The 23,364-nt window shown below is 55.5% G+C and overlaps 1 protein-coding gene across 1 annotated transcript; it reads left to right on the forward strand.

Moving 5' to 3' along the window:
* Nucleotides 1–4,734: 4,734 nt before the first annotated feature.
* BPIFB3 (BPI fold containing family B member 3) lies at nt 4,735–21,918 on the forward strand. Its single transcript, XM_008141229.3, has 15 exons — nt 4,735–4,837; nt 5,543–5,699; nt 7,766–7,870; nt 8,330–8,470; nt 9,806–9,869; nt 11,718–11,778; nt 12,498–12,589; nt 12,734–12,913; nt 14,211–14,264; nt 16,715–16,885; nt 17,986–18,053; nt 19,295–19,337; nt 20,133–20,196; nt 20,724–20,800; nt 21,628–21,918. The coding sequence occupies exons 1-15, from the start codon at nt 4,735–4,737 to the stop codon at nt 21,655–21,657; spliced, it is 1,410 nt and encodes a 469-aa protein (XP_008139451.3). The 3' UTR covers nt 21,658–21,918.
* The last annotated feature ends 1,446 nt before the right edge of the window (nt 21,919–23,364 follow it).

Raw genomic sequence — 23,364 nt, forward strand, 5'->3', positions numbered from 1 at the left:
CGAGGTCCAGACAGGGTGTGTGTCTGGCTCAAGGTCTTTGATCCTGGGACCACAGCTCTCAAGCCCTAGGGGCCTGCCAGGCAGCCCACACCTGGGAAGACAAAGACAACACAACATCCCCGGCATCTGTGTCCACACCCGTCACCACCCACCCTTCTCCCTTCCCAGCCCACTCTCAGCTCAGGTACCCCCAGGAAGGCCTCCGGGGGATCTTGCTGTTGTCGGAGTTTCTCTGGCACCCTTGGCACCCTCCCTTGATGCTCTAAAGTCCATTTCCAGGATGCCTATTCTCACAGCCAGCTAGTCAGGTGAGGGTGGGCACCTTTAATATAAGCCCATTTTGCAGATGGGCAAACTGTGGCTCTGCAAGGAAGTCACTCAATAGTGGGTAACAGAGTCGGGATTTGAACCCAGGAGTTTTGGCTCCAGAGCCTTCACTCTAGAAGCTAATGCCCAGGGGTATTTCTCCTCATCGAGTCCCTTTCCTGCTCTAGTCCCTTCCTTGGCTCCCCAGCACCCTCACTAGGGCTCCAGAAAGGTCTCCATCAGATTGCTCTAGGTTTGTTAAACATGGCAGTTCCTAGGCCCTCTATCCTTGGCCTGTTGAGTTAGGGTGGCAAAGACGTGTATTTTATGAATTCCTTCCCATGGCCAGGCCCAGTCCCTGACTCACCTGTGGTGCCTGAGGAGACTTGCCTGGGGAGCTGGAAAGAATTGGGGAAGACAAGGCAGACCAGTAACTAGGTAGCGTCTTCCGCCCTTTCGAAGAGGCGAGGCTGATGAGTGTTAAGCCAGGTGGCCTGACCTCGGAGCAGTGGCTGTCCCTTGCAGAGTTCTGGTTTCTGAGTGTAAGATGGGGAGATATGACATTGCTGACTTCACAGCGGATTGTGGTGACAAAACGAATTCACACGCATCAGTGCCTTGTAGACAGTAAGTGCTCAATAACTGCTGGGTGCTAACTTTCCCTCCTCCTGCCTCAAACAAATGCCTTCACAATACCCGGCGCTGGCGAGGATGTGGGGCCGTGGTGACGTGTCTGGGGAAGCGGAACCTGAACGTGCGCCATGATGGCCCAGCAACCCCGCTCCTGGCTAGGTCCCCGGAGAAACGAAGAATAAAAATATGTGTCCAAGCAAGACTGGACAAGAATGTTCAGAGCAGCTTTATTCATCACAGCCAACAGCTGGAAGCCCAGGGGCCTCGAGGCAGGAGCACGGATAACGAACGGGTGTGCTCACGCAGTGCAGTGGTATGCTCAGCAAAGAAGAAGGAGGCACTGTCCCCCACACGCGGATGACTTTCACAGACAGCGAGTCTGAGGGAAGCACACCGAAGGGCACGCAGGTGCCTCTCCATTCTATGACCCTCAGGGGCATCCCGGGCTCTCCCACTGTGTGAGCGGCCAGGGCAATGGTGACCCTTGGTGGACAGTGACGTGGAGGGACACCAGGGGGCTTCTGGAGTGCTCGGTTTGTGACAATTCGTCCAGCTGTACACTTGTGATCTGGGCCCTTCTCTGTATGTGCTTTATATTTTAATTAAAAGTTTACTTTTAAAGATGTATGTGGGTTTAGTAACCTGACTCAGTTCCTAAAGTCATTGGGATGAGCAGTGCATGGTTAGGGGTTCCGAGGTTCTGAGGTGGACCCGGCCGATGCCATCGCGCCTCCCCATCTCACCAGGCCGGAGACAGACCCACGGACACCCAGAAACACGGTTCCAGCCTGGCATGTCACAGACTCAGGGAGAGAAAATCCCAGAGGGCTGTGGGATCACAGCCAGCGTGGGGATCAGGAGGGCTTCCTGGAGGAGGGGGTACCCGAGCCAGTAAACTGCAGAAGAATTGCAAATAACAGCTGAAGTCTGTAAGTCTGAACAGCAACCTGCAGGGCCTGTCACTTCCTTGACTCCATGCCCCTCACTCCCCTCCACCACGCAGGCCTCCCTCGGGCTCCTGGACACTGGCCTTGGAGCCTTTGTATCGCTGTCTGGCTTTCCCCCGATCGGCACCTGGCCCATTCCCTCTCCTCCTGCTCCAATCTGAGGCCTCCCCTGACCGCTCAGTGAAAACTGCACCCCTCCCTCCTTTATTTCTGTCCCCAGCCTCTGAGGTACGTATCATGTGCTTGTCTGTCCCCTCCAGAGCTGTGCTGTCCAATGCAGTGGTCAATGCCCATACGAGGTGCCTGAGTGCTTGAAATGTGGCAAGTCCAAATTTGCTGTCCTGTCAGTGATTTCACAGACTTAGCATGAGAAAAAAAAAGCAGACTATCTCATTAGTAGTTCTATATTGATTAAACGTTAAATAACATTTTGGGTTAAATAAACTATATTATTAAAATTAATTTACTTGGTGGGTTTTTTTACCTTTTAAAAAAGGCGGCTACTAGAAAAAATTATTTTTAATATATTTTTATTGATTTCAGAGAGGGAGAGAGTGGGAGAGAGAAACATCAATGATGAGAGAGAACCATTGATTGGCTGCCTACTGCATGCCTCCTACTGGGATCAAGCCCACAACCCGGGCATGTGCCCTTGACTGGAATTGAACCCAGGACCCCTCTGTCCTTAGGCCAATGCTCTATCCACTGAGCAAAAGCGGCTAGGGCATAGAACAAGTTTTAATTGTATTGTATTGTTACTGCTCATCTCCTCCAGTGCAGGGATTTGTCCCTTTTGTTTGCAGTGGTATCCCTGGCACGTAGCAAACAGTAGGAGCTCTACAAATGCTCACTGAAGAAGGAATGAATTTCTCTCCGCCATCATCTGCACCAGCCTCAGGAAGGGAACAAAGCAGCCTTCTCTGGAGCTTGGGGAACACCCGGCCTTGGGGATGAAAGGGGAAGGAGGCTGCTGCCCCTCCTCCTAGTTGGCCCAGAGTTCCTCTCTCCAGGCCCTAGGGCCACCTCCAGGCCAGGCCTGGGGTAGGGGCAGCAGAGGGTCAGCAAACCCAGCAGCCTTAAGCTCTTTCCTCCCCTCCCTGGCCGTGGTTGGGGTAGGTGGGGAGGCAGGGTAGACTGTGTGTCACAGGGTGGCCCTTGGGAACCCTGGAGGGAGACCCTATAGTGGGCGGAATGTTCACCCCCCAGCTCTTGGGGGGAGGATGGCGCCTCTGCAGCCCCAGGGCACCAACCCCAGTTCCCCTTTCGCACTCCTCCAGAAGGAAGGCTTAGCCAGGCCCGCAGGGAAAACCGCAATTTGCTTCTGACATGACACATTGACGGGTTCCTGGCGGCTGTGCCCCCTTTGTGTCTCCAGAGCCCTTGTGGGCATATAAGGGCCTCCCCCAGGCCTGAGAGGGTAGAGGAGCCGACAGGAGGCTGGGTACCCCACCCGCCCATCGTGGAGCTGCAGGAGCGGGTAAGGCAGCCTGTGGCAGCCCTGGCCTTGTGAGCTCCCAACCATTGACCCTGTGATCAGCCTGCTGTCCCATCTGAATAGCAGGCACAGAAAGAATTCCCCATAGGAGGGCACTGGGGTACCTGGCGGTAAAGCTCATTTTACTGATGGGAATACTGGGGCCTAGAGAGGGGCAAAGGCAGGGACGGGAGGGCTGAAGGGTGTCCATTTTTCTCTAAGCCAACTGGCTTCCCATGGTGGGAATGTTTCCTTCTGTGAGGTGACAGAGAGCCATTAGGGGACTAGTCCTGGGGAAAGCAGGCAGACACTGCCGAGCCTGCGGCTGGTCCAGGTGTGAGCATATGTACCTTTGTGTGCAAATGGCGCCAGGGCAAACTGCGGGCAAGTGAGGGGGGGGCTGGATTTCATCCCCTTTGCCCCTCACCAGGCACCGTCTCCAGCACACAACCATGCCTGGGGGCCCGGACACAGTCCCTGCCCTCTGGGAGCTTACAAGGCAAAACAAGGACACAAACACCATGCGTAGCTACAAATTGTGATAAGTGCCTAAAAGCAAAAATTCTGGGTGAGGTTCAGTGACAGAGGGGCTTCTTTAGACAAGGTTAAGGAGGGAGGGCTGTCCAAGGAGGTGACATGTATTTGGAACCTGAAGGGTGAGGAGTCAGCCATGCAAAGAACCAGAGGAAGAGCCTTCCTCAGAGAAGGAACAGCCTGTGCAAAGGCCCTGGGGTGGGAAGGAGCTTGTCATGTTTAAGACCGAGGAGGTCGAAGAGGCAGGCAGGGACCTAGTGGGTGCTGGTAAGGAGCCTGTGTTCTATCCCAAGAGCAGCAGGGAGTGGGGTTTAAGCAGGGCGACCTGAGGGGATGGGAGGCAGGTGACTGAGGGGGCGGATATGGAACTCCATAAAGAGAAATGCTCCTCTAGGGAACTAGAAAGTTAGCCAGGCTCTCATTTCCCATCTATTTCTTTAAGATCATTCGGGATGGAGGCAGGAGAGGAGAGAAAGGAGATATTGTAAGTCGCATAGACTTGGGGCTCAGATTCTGGCCCTGCCACTGATTAGCTCTGTGGCCTTGGTCAAGTCCCCTCCCCTCTCTTGGCCTCAGTTTTCCCATCTCAGAAATGAGATCCAACGAGGCAGCGGCTGGGAAAGTGCCCTGAAGACTGTAGCGTGCACTGAAGCTGTACGGTGGGTGCACACGTTGGCGCTGTTTGCATGTGGATGGAGAGGGCCTTTCTGGGAGTGCAGCTGGACTTGAACCATGCCGGGCCAGCGGCAGGGCGCCAGGGAGGGGAAAGGCTTGGGCCTGAGGAGGGCCTCAGCGTTCCTGCCTCTGCCCCTGCCAGGTGTGCTGCTGACAACGTTGGGCATGTGGTCCCTGCTTCTGCTCTGGGGTCTGGCGACTCCGTGCCAGGGGCTGCTTGAGACGGTGGGCACACTCGCTCGGATTGACAAGGATGAACTTGGCAAAGGTGAGCCCGCAACGGACGGTTTGTGAGGGGTCCAGCGGTAGGGCCGATGGCCCCATCCTTATGCTCGGAGCGTCTGCTTTCAGGAACAGAGGGAACAGGCCGCGATTCTCAACTGCTGAGAGAATTCAGGGACTTAAGGTTTGCTCGCAGACTCTGAGGGTGGTTAGTTCACTGTCTTCTGAGAGGGGGACGGGGGTGACCTGGGCTGAGGCCCTGTCGGGTAGCATCAGCCTCAGGGACGCCGACAAGTGGGGTTGAGGAGGTCAAGGGGAGGGTGCTGGCCGTGCCACGTTCCTGGGGTGTGGGAGCATTTTGTGCTCCAGGGTCCCACTGCCCCGGGTGACAGTCTCATGGGCAGTAGAGCAGTCCTGAATAGAAAATGCTCCAGGGAGGCCACCCCCATCCTGCCCCAACCTCCACAAGGTGGTTCCTCTGTCTTGCCCTGCTCACCATCTGCACACAGGCAGGTGAGGGGTACCCAGGAGGAGCAGAGGTTGCCTTCTCCATCTTGGTCAAGCCCTGGTGGCTGTGTGCTCCCTTCTTTGCTTCTGTCCTCCTACAAGGTGGCCCAGGGTCAGGAGCCCTAGTCATACTATTGGCACCAAATCTGATTGGCTGTGTGACTTTGGGCAAGTCTCTGCCCGTCTCTGGGCCCTGGTTTCCCCACGTGTAAAATGAACCTCTCTCTCCCCACCCTCTCTGCAGCCATCCAGAACTCACTGGTCGGGGGCCCCCTTCTGCAGAATGTGCTGGGGTCGGTCACATCAGTGAACCAGGGCCTCCTGGGTTCCCGAGGGCTGCTTGGAGGAGGCGGCCTGCTGGGCTACGGAGGAGTTTTTGGTGTTGTGGAGGAGCTCTCCGGGTGAGTCACCGCGGCATGGCTTCCTGACTGCCCACCTACTGTGTGCCCTACAGGAAGGCTGGTCTTTTCTTTAGTTCAGGGAATAGAGGAGAGATCGTGTGTCTTTAATTTATTGGCAGGCAGTGGGGGTGATACCGGGAGCCCTGAATAGGGAGTCCCAGGACCTGAGTCAGAAAATAATGAGTCTACTTCACGTCAGGCAAGACAGGAAGGGCAGCGTGCCCCTGTGGTTGAGCGCTCCAGCTCTGGGGTCGAATCCAGTTACTCACTGTGTGACCTGGGCAAGCTGCTCAGTCCTCTGGGCTAATCCAGGTGTCTGCACGGCTCCCGCTCTCCTCTCCTTCAGGTGTCTGCTCTGAATAGCCCTGCCCTGACCAGCCCTTCATTGTCCCCTTCTTCCCTTCGAGCTCTCCAGGGGACACATCACTCCCTGGCACCCCATATAGTTCACTGCTTTTTCCTGTCTCCCCTGCTAGATTTATACCCCAGGAAAAGCGGGACTTTCGTCTGACATGTTTATTGCCATGTCCTCAGTATCAGAAATAGTGCCTCACACATAATTAATGCTAAAAAATATTTTTGAATGAATGAAATCACATAATAACTAATATTTATAACTCAATACCACCTAGCCAGGGTTTTCTGGGTGCCTGGCACTGGGCAGTGAAAGGACTGTTCAAGCTCAATCAGCTGGGGAGTGTGGCAGTGGTGGGGGGGGGTCTGGGTGTTTAATCACAGCCCACACTTCCTGCCCAAAGCAGGTGGGAACCAGCCCAGGGCTGGTAGTGAATCACGGGAAGGTCAAATGACAGGCCCCAGACTGAAGGGGGAGGGCCAAGAGCCAGGGCATGGGGAAGAGTCACTGTACAGGAGGAAATGGGTTGCTCGGGGAAGGAGAGGGGATGGATGTGCACCTCCCAAAATAGCAAATGTCTCGAAAGGGAGCTGGTAAGGGCTGACCTTGCTGTTGCTTGAGGACTACTGTGTGTCACTGTGGTCGGTATTGTCAATATCCCCATTTTACAGATGGGGAAACTGAGGCACACAGCAACAATGTGATTTGCCCAAGGTCACACAGTCAGTAGTAGAGCTAGGATTTGAACTGCTGTCTTTTATTGGCTGCATGAAACCAGCTTTGCATGGGGTCGTTGCCAGGAAAGTGAATTAATGTGTGTCAAGGAGCTAAATAGAGGTTTCCATACACTAAATGCTCAATAAATATTAACTATTATTATTATTAATAGATCTAATTCTCCCCCCCCCCACCACCACTGTAGAATCCCCCACGGGTGTGAACCTGAGGCTTCAAACATGAACCAGACATTGCCCTTGTCTCAAAGAGTCCCCAGGAGGAGGCAGAGCCCAACAGTGATGATCTTGTAAGCTCAGGGCAGTGATGGAGGCAGCCCAGGAAGCACATGGAAACTGGGGCAGAGGAGGGCGTTTGCCCGAGTCAGAGATACAGGGAGGAGGGCTCCCTGGAGGAGGGGATGCCCTAGCTGAAATCAGCAGAGTCGAGATTCTGCAGACCGAAGGTGGCGGTGGGATGGAAGGAGAGTCAAGAGAAGAGTGTTTCAGATGGAGGAACAGTCTGGGCAAAGACCGAGAGGACAGAGAAAACAATGAACTGTGGGAGTTGTGTTTGGGAATCCACTTGGGTTGCATGCTTGTGATCCAGGGGTGTGCGAGTGGAGGGACGATGATCCAGGCCGGAGACTGAACCAGGACCGAGGCCATGGGGAAGGGTGAAGAGAACAGTTTAATTCACTGAGCCTCCAATGACGATGATGATACTACATTCGTTGGGCAGACGCTGTACCAGCCGTGGCACCTACATTATCTCACTTGTCTTTGCGCCATTGCTATGGGATGGGTACCGGTATTGTTGCCCCACTCTATAGACGATGAAGAAACCGAAGCCCCGATGACTGGGCCCACATTTGAATTTATGGCTTAGAAGTGGGGCGGGAGGCACACGCAAGAGGGCTGTAGGCCCCTCCTGGTCTGGGTTGTCCCAGGCACTGAGCGGCTGGCCCCGGGGGCCCTCCCCCTGACTCCCATCCCAGGCTGAAGGTCGAGGAGCTCACACTGCCACAGGTGTCGCTGAAGCTGCTGCCGGGGTTTGGGGTGCAGCTGAGCCTGCACACCAAGGTGGGCCTGGCAGGCTCTGGGTGAGTGTGCCCCGGGAACCTCTACCCTATGGCTCCCCACCCCATGCCGCTGCCCACTGGGGATCCCTATCCTACTGCCCCCCACACCACTCCAGTGCCCCCTATTTTTCCTCACTCTAGCTCCTCTCCAAGAGACTCCTACACTACTGTTGCCACCCATGACCCCTCCCCATGTACCTCCATCCCACTGACCCCCAGGGGCTTCTACTTCACGCTCCCTGGAGACCCCTACCCATTGTTCGGAGCTCACTGAAGAGATGGGGGAAGAAGGCGCAGGGATGTGCAAGATGGGGGACCTACAGGAAGGCAGGGGGTGAGAGGAGGACATGGGGACCAGATCACTTGCAGGGCCACCCAATTCGCTCATCAGGGTCCAAGCCGGGGTGGGCGTGGTTAAGGAGGGCCCTGGTGGGTGGGGGCCTAGAGGCCTAGCCACACCCCCAGCATCCCGTCTCGCAGGACCCTGGGGGGCTTCCTGCAGCTGGCAGCGGAGGTGAACGTGTCGTCGCGTGTGGCAGTGGGCATAAGCTCGCGGGGTACACCCATCCTCATCCTCAAGCGCTGCAGCACGCTCCTGGGCCACATCAGCCTGCTCTCAGGGTGAGTCCGAAGGCTCGAGCCCATGCGCATTGGCATCTTCTGGATCTCTCCGAAGCCTGAACTCACCCTGCCTCCAGCCTTCCTCCCACCATGAGACCCTCCACGGACAGGGACTCCGGCTCAGCCCACAGCTTGTACCACCCACCCCTGGGCGTCCCCCTTCTCTGGCCCTGAGATCCTGCTGTCCCCTCTCCCACACAGAGCGGGGCCTTCTGCGGTCCCCTCCATCGGATCTGCCAGCGTCTCGGTCCCTGCTGTCCTCACACCAGAGATCCAACTCTATCCCTGACTTGCTGTGTGACCCTCAGGGGAACCCCCTCCCCAGTCTGGGCCTCAGTGTCCCCATCTGTATAACGAGGACCTGCATTTGGTGATCTGGAAGGCTCTGGCACTTCATATTTGTTCTTCCCACAGCTGTTCAGGCACAGTGGCCCTCCCTACACGGGGTTGAATGATCACTCCCAGGAGACAGCTGAGGCCCAGAGAGGGCAAGGGACGTCGTGCCCAAGGTCACACACCAGATTGAGGCAGGGATGGAGGTGGGCTGGTCTCTGGAATTAGGCCCAAGGGCCCTGCACCCACCCTCGGGGGCACCTGCCTCACGCGTTGTGTCTCCCCCATTAGTTTCTACATTCCAGGCCTAATCGCACACCCTACCCCGTCTTCGTTGGGCGGCCCTGAGCAGTGATGGGTAATCAGTCAGCTCTGTCTTAGCTCCCAGGAGTGGGGTGAACCAGGGTTGCTCCTGTCTCCAGAAGGGCCTTCATAAGGGGATCCCAGGGAGGGTCTTTGGGGCCCTTAAACCCCATTGGCTTCCTCCTGCTCCAGGGGGCTGTAGGGGGCCGTGGGGGGATGGAGCCCAGGGTAGTGCTGGTGTCCTGTGGTTGTGGTTCTGAGGTCGTCACCCCTCCCTCTGTGCCCCTATAATCTTTAAACAGACCTCCTCACCCACAGGCCCCCCTCTCCTTCCTTCCTTCCTCCTTCAAATGCTCATTCATTTAACAAATATTTATTGAACCCGCACTCGAAGCCAGGTGCTGTTCTAGGTTCAAATGTCACGTATGTACACATGTTGGAGGAGACAAAAGGAGCAGATATTTATCGAGCAGACTGTATGCCTGATGCGTAGGCACTCACATTTAACCTTGGCAGCAGCCGCTCTGGGAGGCAGGCGCTGTGCAAACGGGGAAACGGAAATCCTCCCCTGGGCCTCAGGGGGAGGCAGAGCCAAGATTTAAACCCGGTCTCCGAAGTCCCACCCAGCGCCCTGCCCGTGACCCAGGCGGGCACTGTCACCGTGCGGTGGCCTCACTCTCAGGCTTCTCACCCTCCCAGGCTGCTGCCCACACCGCTCCTGGGGCTCGCGGAACAGACGCTCTTCAAGGTGCTGCCGGGACTGGTGAGTGTGGGGGCCTCGGGCCAGGCACGCCCTGTGCCCGGGCTGTGCCCCTCCGCCCCTGGCTTTGAGTAAATCTGGGCGCCAGGCAGGATTAGGCTGTTCTTCCCTTCCACGCCCACCAGGTAATCCATCCTGGCCTGCCCACAACTGCTCAAGTGCCGCCAGTGAGTCTCTGTGTGTATGGGGGGCGGAAGGAGGGGGGCTGGCACAATCCATCCCCAGACCTCTGAATCCTAAATTTATAGCTTCAGATGACCTGACTCTCCTGCTCCCAAATTCACGTCCCTTTCTTATCCCCTGCCCTGTCTCTGCCACCTGTATTTTTATTGCCTTTAAACTTGGCTTTAAACTCGCTTTGAATTAAACTTGGGTCGCTCGGTGATTTTCAACTGAGCCCTGTGCTTGGCATATGTGTTCAGAAAATTACATCCATGTATATCAGTACTTCATAAGAGGAACACATTATAACTAAACTGCTCCAGGATGCTTGTCCATGGCCGGCCCCAGCCATCCTGGCTTCTATCAGGGGACACGAACCGCACTGGAGAAAAGATGGTCTGGCCAAAGGCCCATGTCATTGAGGCCACAGCAGGCAGGGGCTTGCAGGGCTCACGCAGCCAGCACAGGGCGGTCAGGCCTCCTGAACCCCAGCCCTGGCAGGACCTCTCTTGTGAGTCCTTGTGAAGGGCACCTGTGGAGGTAGCAAGGGCATGGGCGCCTGAGGTTGGCAAAACTGCCCTGGACTTGAAGAAGCCAATTGGAAAGTAGCTCAGGGGGAGAAGGGAAGCTCCCAGCAGCAAGGACCCCAACCAGGCCCATCTCAGGTGGATTTCAACAAGGGGGGGGGGCGGCTGCATTTAAATTGTGACCCCTAACTAGGGTCTCTGGGACAACTGGCTGCGACACAGGATATGTGTGACTCAAAGAGGCTTTACAAATGAGAGTTAATTACTAGCATTTAGAGATTGGAGATTTCTCCTACCGATCCGATTTCTGGCATCTCTTGTGCAATCAGCCACCCTGGCCGCACGGTACCTCCTTCCCGCAGGTCACATGGCTGGCGCCACGGGGCGGCTCCCCCACCCATCATAGTCCCTTGGATGTCCTCGCATTTCTGTGACATGCCTGACTCCAGGGGCCATGGAGTTTGAGGTCCCAGACCTTGGGCAGGCTGCCATTCTTCTCCGGGCACCGATGTGGAATGAAGGGGTTGGGCTGGGTTGCCTGAGGTTCCTGCTCAGGTGGGCTCGGATTCTGTGATTCGCCGACTTGGGGATTCTTCAAGCCGAACCACCTGCTCGCACAACACAGGGGTTTTCAGAAACACGCTGGCTCAATCCATCCCCAGACCTCTGAATCCTAAATGTATGCAGTGATTGTGGTGTATGCAGTGAATGCCTGGCCCGAGCCTGACTCTTTGGATGGAGGGGGAGGCACCCTTTTTGGGGGTCCATATGCTAGGTCTTTCGAGGTCCAGCTGGAAGACAGCAGGGACCTGAGACCTCAGAGGGAACAGCTGTCTTTGTCCCCTCAGGCGAGGGCCTGGTCCACACACCCTAACTGGCCTCTGAAGTATGTCTCCCCTGTTCCCCCAGCATCCTTCGGGGGTTTTCTGGGAGGGCCCATGTTACTGGCCCTCCACATCACCCACTCCACCCTCCCAACACGTCAAGCTCCAGCCCCTCCCCTGCCTCCGCGTGTCCCCCCACCCTTCTCTACACTCTGCCTTGCCTTGGTCCCTGGGCTCCAAATGTTATAGCAAAACAGGTATAGAAAATGCAGCTGTCCCCTGTGCCAGGCTGGGCCCAGCTCTTATTGTCCTGTAACACCCGTCTCCCCTGGACACAGCTGTGCCCCGTGGTGGACAGTGTGCTGAGCGTGGTGAATGAGCTCCTCGGGGCTGTGCTGAGTAAGTTGGGGCCCAACCCCCTCCTTGGCCCCTTCTCCTTCCCCCTCCCGTTACCCCAAAGGGTGGCGGTACCAGGGCAAGAGGAAGGGACAGGATTCTGGGACCTTCCACTTCCTCCTCAGGCTGACGAGGCCGCCACTTTGAGGAGCCCTCACGGGGGTGTGGGCTGAGGTTGGTCCAGCAGAATGGGGGACTCATACCCTCCCCCCCCCAGCTTTCCCTCTGCTGGGGGCCTCAGGCACCTGTGGTGTCCAGCATGGTCAGAAACATGAGGCAGATGTTATTATTATTGTCTGGACAGACAAGATGTCAGGCCCAGAGAGCTCAAGTAAGAAACCCAAGGCCCACAGCCACAGCGGCCACCTGAGCCGTATGGAGACACGGACAGATGCCTCTTGTGTGCACAGATGGGCTTTGCCAAGTGTAAACAGGTGTGGCCAGGATAAGGCCAGAAAAGCTGGGGCAGATGTGAGAGAGGCAGGGCCGCAGTGTGGCCAGGGACACCAGCTCTGGAAAAGGGGAGTCCTGGCGTGGCTTCTGTGGCCTTGCGCCGGTGACTTCTGTCCAAGCCTCAGAGTTTATCTGTATAGTGAGGATGACGGTGGTGCCCAGGCGAATACCTAGTAGAGTGCTAGGCACTCAATAAATGGAAGTAGGGCCGGTTATTTTGGGGGGGCTTGGCTCATAGGGTCTTCCTCCCTCCTCCTCTCCCCACGCAGGCCTGGTGCCCTTGGGGCCTCTTGGGTCTGTGGAATTCACTCTGGCCACACTGCCTCTCATCTCTAACCAGTACATAGAGCTGGACATCAACGTGAGTCGGAAGGCCTTGCCCACTGCTGGGGTGGGGCGGGAGGGGGCGGGGTTGGATACTGGTGGAGGCTGGGTAGGAGATGCTGGGTCAAAGCCACGTGGGTGAGCAGCTCTGACCCTTCCACGCCGTCTCCTCCCCCTGCAGTCCATTGTGAAGAGCGTAGCTGGTGACATCATTGACTTCCCCAAGCCCCCCAAACCCATCCAGGTGCCTCCCAAGGAGGACCACACGTCCCAGGTGACCGTGCCTCTGTACCTCTTCAGCACCATATTTGGGCTCCTGCAGACCAACGGTGCCCTTGACATAGACATCACCCCTGAGCTGGTGAGTGTGGCACCCTCCCCTGCTGTGACCTGAAAATGCCAATGACCCAGTCACATCATCACTGATTAGCCTAAACGAGCCACTTCCTCTGTAATTGGACAGTGAGACACATTTATAGCATGCAAATGTCCATTCTTGTTGTGGCAAACATTGCTAATTGACAATGGCCCTCCGATTGGCTAAGTCTAAATGGGACTTCTGAGTCATTCCTTCCAGGGAGTTACTTTCAGTTATTCAGAACTGGCATGTGAAATGTAGCCAGCTTTTCATCCTGGCATCAGATGCTCCCTTTCAGAGTCAAGAGCCCGATTTTATACTAAAGTGTGAATGGCTAACATTTCTAATGCTTTCTCAAGAGCAGATTTGAGTTGAAGAGAGGAAAACTAGGGTTAGACTCTTCCAAAGGTCACTTGGACACTTGTTTTGAAGCCTCTGAGACCTCTCTGCTTCCATTCTGGCTCCTCACACCTCACAGATGTCTGGAAGGCTCACCCCTCGGAAGCCGCATCCAGAGGCATTTTCTCGGCCTTAGCCCTCTCCAAAGGCAGTGAGCTCTAAGCCACCTGTCTCCATTCTCCCTGACCCCCACCTCCATCTGCAGCTCAGGCCCTAGGGGGCACTTCCTGCATGTAGGGTCCAGAGAGCACGGGACCAGGCTCCTGAGCTAGGAGGCAGGCGTCTTCTTGCTGGAGGGAGGTGGCAGTCATAGCCAGGCAGAGATTCTGAGTATGAGGATGCATGTGCCTGAGCAGTGCAGTGTGTGTGTGTGTGTGTGTGTGTGTGTGTGTGTGTGTGTGTGTATGTATTAGGCAAGAGAGAGGGATCTCAGAGGCTAGGTGCTATCCTCAAGTGCTGTCCATCTCCAGGGGGTGATGGCCTTGTGTTGGGCGAGAGTCTTGGAATCCTCTGATCAGGGTGAGATCCATGGGCCTTCAGATTGTGAGGGGTTTGAAGGTTCTGGAATTAGCCTGCCCAGGTCAAATCCTGGTGCCACCGCTTACCAGCTAAGAGTCTAGAGAGGAGCCTCAAGTTCCCCACTCATAGAATGAGAGTAATCAGAGCACCCACCTCTTTGGGCTGTTGTAAATGTGAAATGAGCAAAGGCATGTGCTTGGCATGTAGTGAGCACTCAGTGATCATTGGCCACTGGAAGGAGCATGCATGTTTGTAGAGATGTGTATGTGATTGGTGGGGGTGCAGGTGGGGCAGAATGTGGACAAAACCGCCCTGTGTGTGCTGAGGGATCCCTGTCCTGTGTCTGCGTTCACCACGTCCTCTCATTTGGTCTTGGGCCCAGGTTCCCAGCAATGTCCCAATGACAACTACAGACCTGACAGCTTTGGTCCCTGAGGTGAGTGACCCTTCTTATGACCTTGATCACTGGAGCACTTTCCTGATGAGCCTGAATGGACTCCAGACTCTTTCTCAATACATTTCTCCAGAGAGCTGTAGTGGAATGTTGAATCTAAATTCACACTAAAGTGTGAATGGCTAACAGTGTATCCTTTCCTGATAGCAGAGTGGAAAGGACCAGGCTTTAATTGCCCCAGAAGTCAATTAGACATTTGTCCTATGGCTGTTCCTTTTCTATCAAGGAGAAGACAGAACATTCTTTTCAGGCTACTGAGTCCCCTCCCTCTTGCCACCTTACTTCGTCTTAGTCTTGGTCTCCTCTGTCCCACGAGAGAAGATGCAGGGCACTGGCCTTGTGGGGGAAGAGAAAGGAGAAGATTCAGGGAGGACCTCAGTACAAGACTGCAGGGCCTGGCCTCAGCTTTCCTGTTCATTCACCTGGGGCTGGACCAGATGCTTTCCAGCTGTGAGAATCTGAATTCATCCTGAAGTTGAAATACTACTCCAAGGTCCTTACATAATAGCAGATTCTGATGGAGCTTGGAAAGAGGTCCACAAGATCTGGGCTTCTACCAGAGAGGATGGAGAGGGAAGCTGAGTTTGGGGACACAGAAAAACTGTGAATCCTTGAAGTGGGTGATTCAAATCAGCCTTAGTGGGCATGGCTAGAGGCCTTAGCTAAAGGGCCTAGGAGTCTCAGGCAAGGGATGAGATTGGGGCTAGACATTCAGAAGCACTTCCTGAGGGCAGGAGCCATAAATGGTGGAGAGGGATTTGGGGGAGGCGCAGGTGGCAGGAGCAGGGACCCATGGATGCAGCAAGCTGGGCCGAGTCCCTCCAGCTCCGGGAGCCTGGAGCCTTTGTCCTCCAGTTGCCAGCCTTGCCGTGTCAGAAGCCAGAGCCCTAGCTCCACATCTGGGTCCGTGGCTTCAGAATCTGAGGACACATGAGGGTGGAATCGGTAGTTCCCTGTCTGTCAGATCCTGCATCTCTAGGAGTTGGGTTTGAGGAGCTGGTCCCCAGACTCTAGCATTCCAGTGACTCCAAGCTTCTGTGACTCTAGTTTATAGCGCTTCTATAATTCCATGATTCATGATTGTGAGACTCAGAATTTCCTGATTGTGTGATTCAGTCAGTCAGTCAACCAACATTCACTGAGCACCTACTACGCACCAGGCCTTGTGCCAGATGCTGGGAATCCGGGAGGGGCAAAGGTGAAAAGGAGACAAAAGTGGGGTGAGATGGAGAGGAGGGCATGTGAGGACCAGTGGTGGGGTGAGATAGAGAGGAGAGCATGAGGGGACCGGTGGTGAAGGAGGTGAGATGGAGAGGAGGGCATGAGAAGACCGGTGGGGGGGTGAGATGGAGAGGAGGGCATGAGGAGAGCGGTGGTGAAGGGGGTGAGATGGAGAGGAGGGCATGAGGGGACCGGTGGTGGGGTGAGATGGAGAGGAGGGCATGAGGGGACCGGTGGGGGGGGGTGAGATGGAGAGGAGGACATGAGGGGACCGGTGGGGGGGGTGAGATGGAGAGGAGGACATTAGGGGACCAGTGGTGGGGTGAGATGGAGAGGAGGGCATGAGGGGACCGGTGGTGAAGGCGGTGAGATGGAGAGGAGGACATGAGGGGACCGGTGGGGGGGGGTGAGATGGAGAGGAGGGCATGAAGGGGACCGGTGGTGAAGGAGGTGAGATGGAGAGGAGGACATGAGGGGACGGGTGGTGAAGGGAGTGAGATGGAGAGGAGGACATGAGGGGACCGGTGGTGAAGGGAGTGAGATGGAGAGGAGGACATGAGGGGACCGGTGGTGAAGGGAGTGAGATGGAGAGGAGGGCATGAGGGGACCGGTGGTGAAGGGGGTGAGATGGAGAGGAGGGCATGAGGGGACCGGTGGTGGGGTGAGATGGAGAGGAGGGCATGAGGGGCCCGGTGGGGGCAGGGGGGAGTGGAGAGAGGGCATGAGGGGGACCGGTGGTGAAGGGGGTGAGATGGAGAGGTGAGGGGAGGGGTGAAGGGGGGGTGAGATGGAGAGGAGGGCATGAGGGGACCGGTGGTGAAGGGAGTGAGATGGAGAGGAGGCATGAGGGGACCGGTGGTGAAGGGGGTGAGATGGAGAGCAGAGCATGAGGGGACCGGTGTATGTGTGTGTGTGGGGGGGTGAGATGGAGAGGAGGGCAGAGGAGGGATCATGCAGGGGCGGGCTGGTGGGCCTCAGGGGAATTTTGAGTCTGATTCCCTTGTTCCATGGGTTGGTGGTGTCTCCACACCTTAGTGTCAGTCTCATGGGGGCTGAGACCACGGTTCAGTCTGTAGCCTCAGCACCCAGCATGGTGCCTGGTGCACAGTGGGTGCTCAGTGAGTTTTCCCAAACACTCTCTTGAGTCACTGGCTGACTCTATCAGTGGGGCACATAAGCTGCCTCGGGCCCTGCTCTCTGCCTCTCTCCAGGTCCTGGGGAAGCTGCCCCGGGGCCAGCAGATCCTGCTCAGGCTGCAGGTGAAGCAGGCACCCGCGGTCACACTCCAGAAAAAGAAGGCCGAGGTCTCCATCGCAGCTAACATCCGCGTGCTGCCCCACCTCCCTGCGGGGACTCCGGACGCCCTCTTGGAGCTGAAAGGGGTGAGTGGCTAAGGGAGGGAGCCCGGCACTGGGTTCTGAGCGGGCTGACCCTTTCCAGGCCACTGGGGGGTTGCCTTCCCCCGATTTCAGGGTGGCACAACCCAGGAAGCCTCTCTCCTTTATTGTCACCATCTGAGCTAAGACCCAGGTGCCCTCTTAGACTCCCTCATCGCACATCTGACCAGGCCAAGGCCTGTCCAGTGTGCTTCCTCGGGATTTCAGGAGTGATTCCCATATCCCCATCCTCTCTGTGCTCAGATATCTCTTGGATGACTCTCTGACTTCTTCCTGGCCCCCCTACCTCTCCACCCCACCTCTACTAGTTTTCCCAAACACACATCTGGGCAGAGGCAGGTCCCTCCCCTGCTCACTCTCTGCCTTGGCTGCCCATGGCCTAGCACATTCCATACCCCCTGCCTCATCCTCTGCCTTTTACTCAGGGCTGCCAGGTCCCACCTCCCTGCCTGTGTGTGTGCAGGGACCACCATCTGCAGTACCACCTCTCTCCTTCTCTTGGCGAATGCCTCATCTTTCAACATTCAGCTCTGGTGTCACCTCATTGGACACCCTCCCTTGCCCCCCTGCAGGCTGGGCTGAGGGTCTCCCCAAGCTTCTACAACCCCAAAACTTCCTCTTGTATAAATGGATCACCATCAGTTGTTGTTTTTTAATCCTCACCTGAGGATATGGAAAGAGAGAGAGAGGAGAGAGAGGGAGAGAGAGAGAGAAATAGAGAAACATTAATATGAGAAGCATCAATTGGTTGCCTCCTGTATATGCCCCAACTGGGGACCAAACCCACAGTCTAGGTATGTGCCCTGACTGGGAATTGAACCCACAACCTTTTGGTGTATGGGTTGATGCTCCAACCACCTGAGTCACCTGGCCAGGATGCCCCTTCAGTTTTAATACTCTAGTTCTTGAACACCAGAACCTTCAAGTTACCTCCTCATAGCACAGCACGGATCCTAACGCACAGCAGGGCCTCAGTAAGGGTTATTGGAAGGAACGGGGGAGATTCACCTGTTGGCCAAGGGAGACCTGTCCTCAAGTTCCTTTTGTCTAATTCAGAGTGACTTCTGCCTGCTTTCCCCCTGCAGGTTATGACCTTAAATGCCCAGCTGGCTCCTTCGGCTACCAAGCTGCACCTCTCCCTGTCCCTGGAACGGTAACATGGGATCCCGGGCCTTGTCTGTAGGACCAAGAATTAGGGACCTGCAGGAACCTCCTTCTGTTTATCAGGCACCAACTAAGTTGCAGGAGTTTTACCAGCATCTTGGTTGCCTCCAGGACCTGCTGGGGAGGGATTGGTGTTAGCCCATTTTCACAGAGGGCACCTGGGGCTCAGAGAAGCAGGTCCAGAGCAGGCTTCTTCCACAGCACTGCCCAGAGCCAGGAGATACACCCACTGCCAGGATATGGAGTCCAAACTCCTGAGTTATCAGCCCCAGAGGCTGGCCTCAGAGATAACTGTGCCGGGATATTATAAAATGCTTCGTTATTTAGGTGGACTCGTTATTTCTCTAATCTCTCCACCCCTGTGGGAACTAGGCCTCATGGTCATCTTTAGGACCAAGATGGTGATGTTGGTGGCAATCCTTCCTCACGGGAATGGCCCTTTACCATTTGCAAAGCCCAGGCTGGCACAGTGGGTTGTCCCTGGAAGCAGGCCTGCAATCGGGGCCTCCATTGTCCAGGCTCAGTGCTCTCACGGTGGCCTGGGGCCTGGGGCCTCTCTGTCCCTCCCCGGATTTGGGGGCTCTCCCAGGGTCTCTGAGATCTGCCCATCCTGGCCCATAGGCACCCAGTGCTTACTCGACCCTATTTGAGTGTCCCTTGCAGGCCCCTGAGGCTGCATACAGATGCCCCTTGCAAGGCTCCACTGCTGCCCCATTTCTAACCTCGCCGGCTGCCCGAGTTCGTCTCCCGCTCCTGGTGGCAGTTCACGTCTCAGCCCTTCAGGAGATCGAGCTCTGCGGCCAGGCTCTGGCTCTGGACCTGCGTTTGGCCAGCTGCGATCCACTAGTGGCTTGCGGCCTTTAGTGTGCCTGCTGGATTGAGCACCCCATGTCCAGTGCTCAGTCTGTGGAGAGCCACTCTTTAGAAAGGTTCACCCACTCGCCCAGAGTCAAACAACTGGGAGTCAGACTGAGGCTCTAAGACCACGGAGTCGGAGGTGATGGTCATGATATCTCAGAAGGAGGTTCGATCCCTCCAGGTCCATTTTACGGGTGGGAAAACTGAGTCTGTGTTAAGGCTGGATAGAGGCAGAGTTGGGCCTATAACCTTGTTTTCTGATGCTGGAAAGCTAGGGGTGGGGCAGGCTGTGGGATGGGGTGGGGCAGAGCACTGCTCAGCGGGTGATGGGGTGGATGCTGGGACCCCCAACATCTCTCTTCTCTCCAACAGGCTCAGTGTCAAGCTGGCCTCTTCCTTTGTCCACCCCTTTGATGTAAGTTCCTGGGAGGGTGAGCAGCTTGGCAGTGGTGAGCGTCTTCTAGGGGGGCTGGACAGGAGGTGGGAGGAGTCACGGGCCACGTGACTGATCTGGCCCCAGTCTGAGCTCTGCCCCAAGCCAGAGTGGACAAACATCAGGGCATGTGTGTGTGTGTGTGTGTGTGTGTGTGTGTGTGTGTGCGCGCGCGCCTGTGTGTGTGTGTGTGTGATCACCCTTAGGACAGTGAATCTGAATTTCATGACCTATCAATGTCTTGGAACCTTACAAAGTCGGAAATTTCCAGAATCCCACAAAGGTTCAAAATACTGGAACTTTATACAAATAATAAGGCTCCTGAACTCAGAAAGTTCTAATATTTCAGAGCCCTTAGTTTTCTGCTTCTCACATAGTTCTGTGATTCTGGAATCTCATGATCCTCTCAGGTTCTAGAACATTCTAAGGGTTCTTAAGTTGGTGGGAACCTAAGATCAGACCACACAGAGTCTACTGGAGCTGGGTACCTTCTCCTCCTTCTTTCTCAGGCACAGGTCCCCTCCAGGCCCCACAGAGCCCTCCTCTAGGAAGGCAGCTCCTCTAAGCTCATGGGGCCCAGGGGGAAGCTGTCCTAACTCATAGTCCCCTGTGGGGTCACTGGTAGATATTGCACCCCAGCGGGCCTGTGCCCACTAGGAGCTGTGTCCCCAGGCGTGGGGGTGGCTGGGGCAGCTGGACCTTGGATTTCCCTCCCCGGGAAGGAGTGTGCTGCTCGCTGAGAAGCCACCTCCCCGCCCTCCCCATGCTCTCTTGCAGGCGTCCCATTTAGAAGAGTGGCTCAGTGATGTGGTCCGGGCGGCGTATGTGCCGAAGCTCAACGGTACGGGTGGCCTTCGCTGTCTTTTTGGACACGTAGAGAGTCTGAACTTGGGGCTGCCAAATCTGTTGCCTCTTTCCTTGTTCTGAGAGACACTGAGGTTGGAGAGGGGTTGATGCCCATTTCTGAGATGCAGAAATTGAGGCACCAATATTTCCATTTACACAACACTGACTAGCATCTACATCGCACCAGACTCTGCGCCCCAAGAGCTATCTGACCTGGGTCCTCTCCTCAAGCTCACAATCCAGAGGGGAACGCTCATATAAGCAAGTGATTAGAATATATGGCCCAGAATGTGCAAGGGGCTGACAGAACCTCAGGGAGGCTCTGCTGAGGGGCCACTGATGACAATACAGAAAAGGGGAGTTTTCATTTGAGTTTACTAGGACACGTAGGAGTCTGCCAATAAGAAAAACTGAGTCCCCAAGAAGAGAAATGGCTGGCTCAAGGAAAGTGGTGGAATAAGGTCAGCAGGTCCCACCCTGGCCCCCCACATATCTTTGCTTTCAACCCTTTCCTCTTCACAGTGGACCTGGATGTTGGTATTCCCCTGCCCAAGGTTCTCAATGTCGATTTTGGCAACGCGGTCCTGGAGGTCATCGAGGTGAGTTTCCCATGCAGATGTGGTCTAGATGGGCCGTACACGTGTTTGTGGAGAGCCTTGCTTGAAACTCATTAGGGGAGTGCTCTACTCATCATCGGGTCTGCCCACGCACCGTTTGCCAAATTGCTCAGGGAATTACAAACGACTGAGCTTGGGAATGGCAAACAGACGACACAAGTGCTGCCGCTCCTTCCGTACTAACCCATGGCAGGCATTGTCAGTCAATTACAGAGTTCTTTCCTGATCGATTCAGACCCATGTCTGGCCTGTAGGGTGGGATCTCGGATTCACTCACAGGATCGCAGTTCCCTTGGTCCAGGGGTGGCAAATACAGGTGCTGTCCCTCCTTATCCTGTGCCTGTGGCAGGCGTGGCTAATAGATCCTGACGCTTTTCTTGTTGAATATAGACATAGCCTCACAATCCTTTTTCAACCCAGCACAACTTTGAGTTTTGGAACAGTTCTGGGGGGTAGACAGAGCAGAGAGTTTTGGACCCATTTCCCAGATGAGAACCAACACTGAAGGAGGTCAGATTTCTGGCCCAAGTTCAACACAGTAAATTGATGGATAAATGGCACTTGAACTTGGGTCTCTTAAGTCCTAAAGTCAGTAAAATCAGTGACCTTTCTCATGCTGGATGTCATTTATTAAGCATTCATTTGTTTGTTCATTCATTCACTCAGTGAGTGCCTGCTGTGTTCCAGGTACAGTGCTAACCTCAGGCCATAGGAGGGGCACAGACATGGATGCAGAGATGGGGGTGGAGGTGGGAGGACAGGTGTGTCGGGACTCAGAGAGCCTAACCAAGAACCATTGCTCCTTGCAGAATGCTGTTGTGCTGACTGTGGCATCCTGAGCTGAGAGAGGGCCGCTACTCCTCCCTGTTGACTGCCAAAGTCCTGCCGACCTGCCTACTCTGCCTCAGTTTCCCTCCCAGTCTCTAGCCTGTATCAGTGACAGTATAAATGTCCCTTATCCACCCAGGCCCACCCAGGTGCTCTGGCCCTGCCGCTGTGCCCCGGCCTGGGTGGGGACTGCAGGGCTAGCCACAGGACTCTGCTTCAGAGAGAGCTCTGGGGCCACAGTGGCCAGCCCCTGGCTTTCAATAAACTGTCTGTGTCAGCATCTCCTGGCTAATCTGTTCCCCAGTCACACACAGGCCACCTTGGTCTCTGTCTCTGGTGTCCTCCTGTGCTCCAGGCAGGGGCTCCTGGGAGGTGAGGGGACTTGGGGCCTAAGTCATTGTAGCTTTGTGTCTCAGGCTTACCTGGTTGGCCTGTGTCTTGTGCCACCTTCCTCCACCTCTGCCCAGAGCTCCCTGTGTCCCTCCTTACTCCCTTCCCCGCTCCTCGCTCCGTTTTTCTAAATACCTCTTCCTTCATTCTGTCTCTCAGTCTGTCTGAGTCTCTGTCTCTGTCTCTCTGACTTTGGGACACTTCTCAGTAGTACATCTGAGCTGAGTTTTGAAAGATGAATAGGAGTTTTCCAGGGAGAAAAGGAGCCAGCATTCCAGGAAGCAAGGAGACCTGGTCCTGGAGGATCCCTACTAGCTGCACTTCAGCCGTGGACACCCCCCGAGAGGCCTCAGAGCACAGCTCTGCCAAAGCTCGTGGTGCGGATGGGGACACAGGTGCCAGGCAGGGCCTGGCCGGTCCAGGGCCACATAGTGGCAGAGTTGGGATGGGAAATCCGCCTCCTGGTTCTGGGCTCTTCCCCACTTTCAGGATGGATACCTTTGTTTCTAGGAAATGGCCCCAAGATGGCACTTACGAGTAAGGAGGTGCCAACAAAGTTTTTGGAACTGGCTCTGAGGATCTGGGGGGACACAGGAGAGTTGGAGCCCATCTTGAGGTTGCCCACTAGTAATGACCCTGTGACCATCCTTCCATCCATCCATCCATCCATCCATCCATCCATCCATCCATCCATCCTCCCATCTATTCATTCATCCTCCCTCCTTCCCTTCCTCTCATTCTCCCATCCACCCACCCTGCAAACACTGGCACCGTCTACTGCCAGGCCAGGCACTAAGTGGCATGTTGGGATTTATCTCTGACTCCTCTCTCACTTCCATTGTCTCCTGGCTCCATCCAGGACAGAGCTGAGGTTAAGTGAGTGGCTTGAGTTAGCTGTCTGTGTTCAGATCCCATCCCAGCACTAGCAATGTGGCTTCGGGCAAGTCATGTAATTTCTGAATCGCTTCATCAGTAACTTGGGGGTGAGAGTAGTAAGGTTTGAGGGTTAACCAGCACTCAGGATGGTGGCTCGCCCTTAAGAAGCTCTTGGTGCCTGTTAGCTCATGCTACTGCTGCATTAGGCCATGACCTTCATCTGTTTTCTCCTCTCCACCCACACCCCGGCACACCCTCCTCATTTCTCATGAGGACTGCACCTGCCCCTTCCTGACCTCCCTCCCTCCTCTCCTCCAGCCCATCCTCCTCCAGCCCGTCATCCTTGATCTCATCTGACCACGTCTCACTGCTGACAGCCCTTCAATAGTGCATTCTCACTGCCAGCAGGAAATTATCCCAACTCCCAGGTTGGCATTCAAGGCTGCTACGAC

The sequence above is a fragment of the Eptesicus fuscus genome, chromosome 12 (genome assembly GCF_027574615.1).
Source record: "Eptesicus fuscus isolate TK198812 chromosome 12, DD_ASM_mEF_20220401, whole genome shotgun sequence".
Lineage (NCBI taxonomy): Eukaryota > Metazoa > Chordata > Mammalia > Chiroptera > Vespertilionidae > Eptesicus > Eptesicus fuscus.

Bases quoted from the DNA above. Each gene is read 5' to 3' on its own strand.
- BPIFB3 (XM_008141229.3), top strand. From the start codon at position 4,735: ATGTGGTCCCTGCTTCTGCTCTGGGGTCTGGCGACTCCGTGCCAGGGG. The intron at 12,914-14,210 runs GTGAGTGTGGCA...TCTTGGGCCCAG, and splicing joins TAGACATCACCCCTGAGCTG to GTTCCCAGCAATGTCCCAAT. The intron at 20,801-21,627 runs GTGAGTTTCCCA...TGCTCCTTGCAG, and splicing joins CGGTCCTGGAGGTCATCGAG to AATGCTGTTGTGCTGACTGT.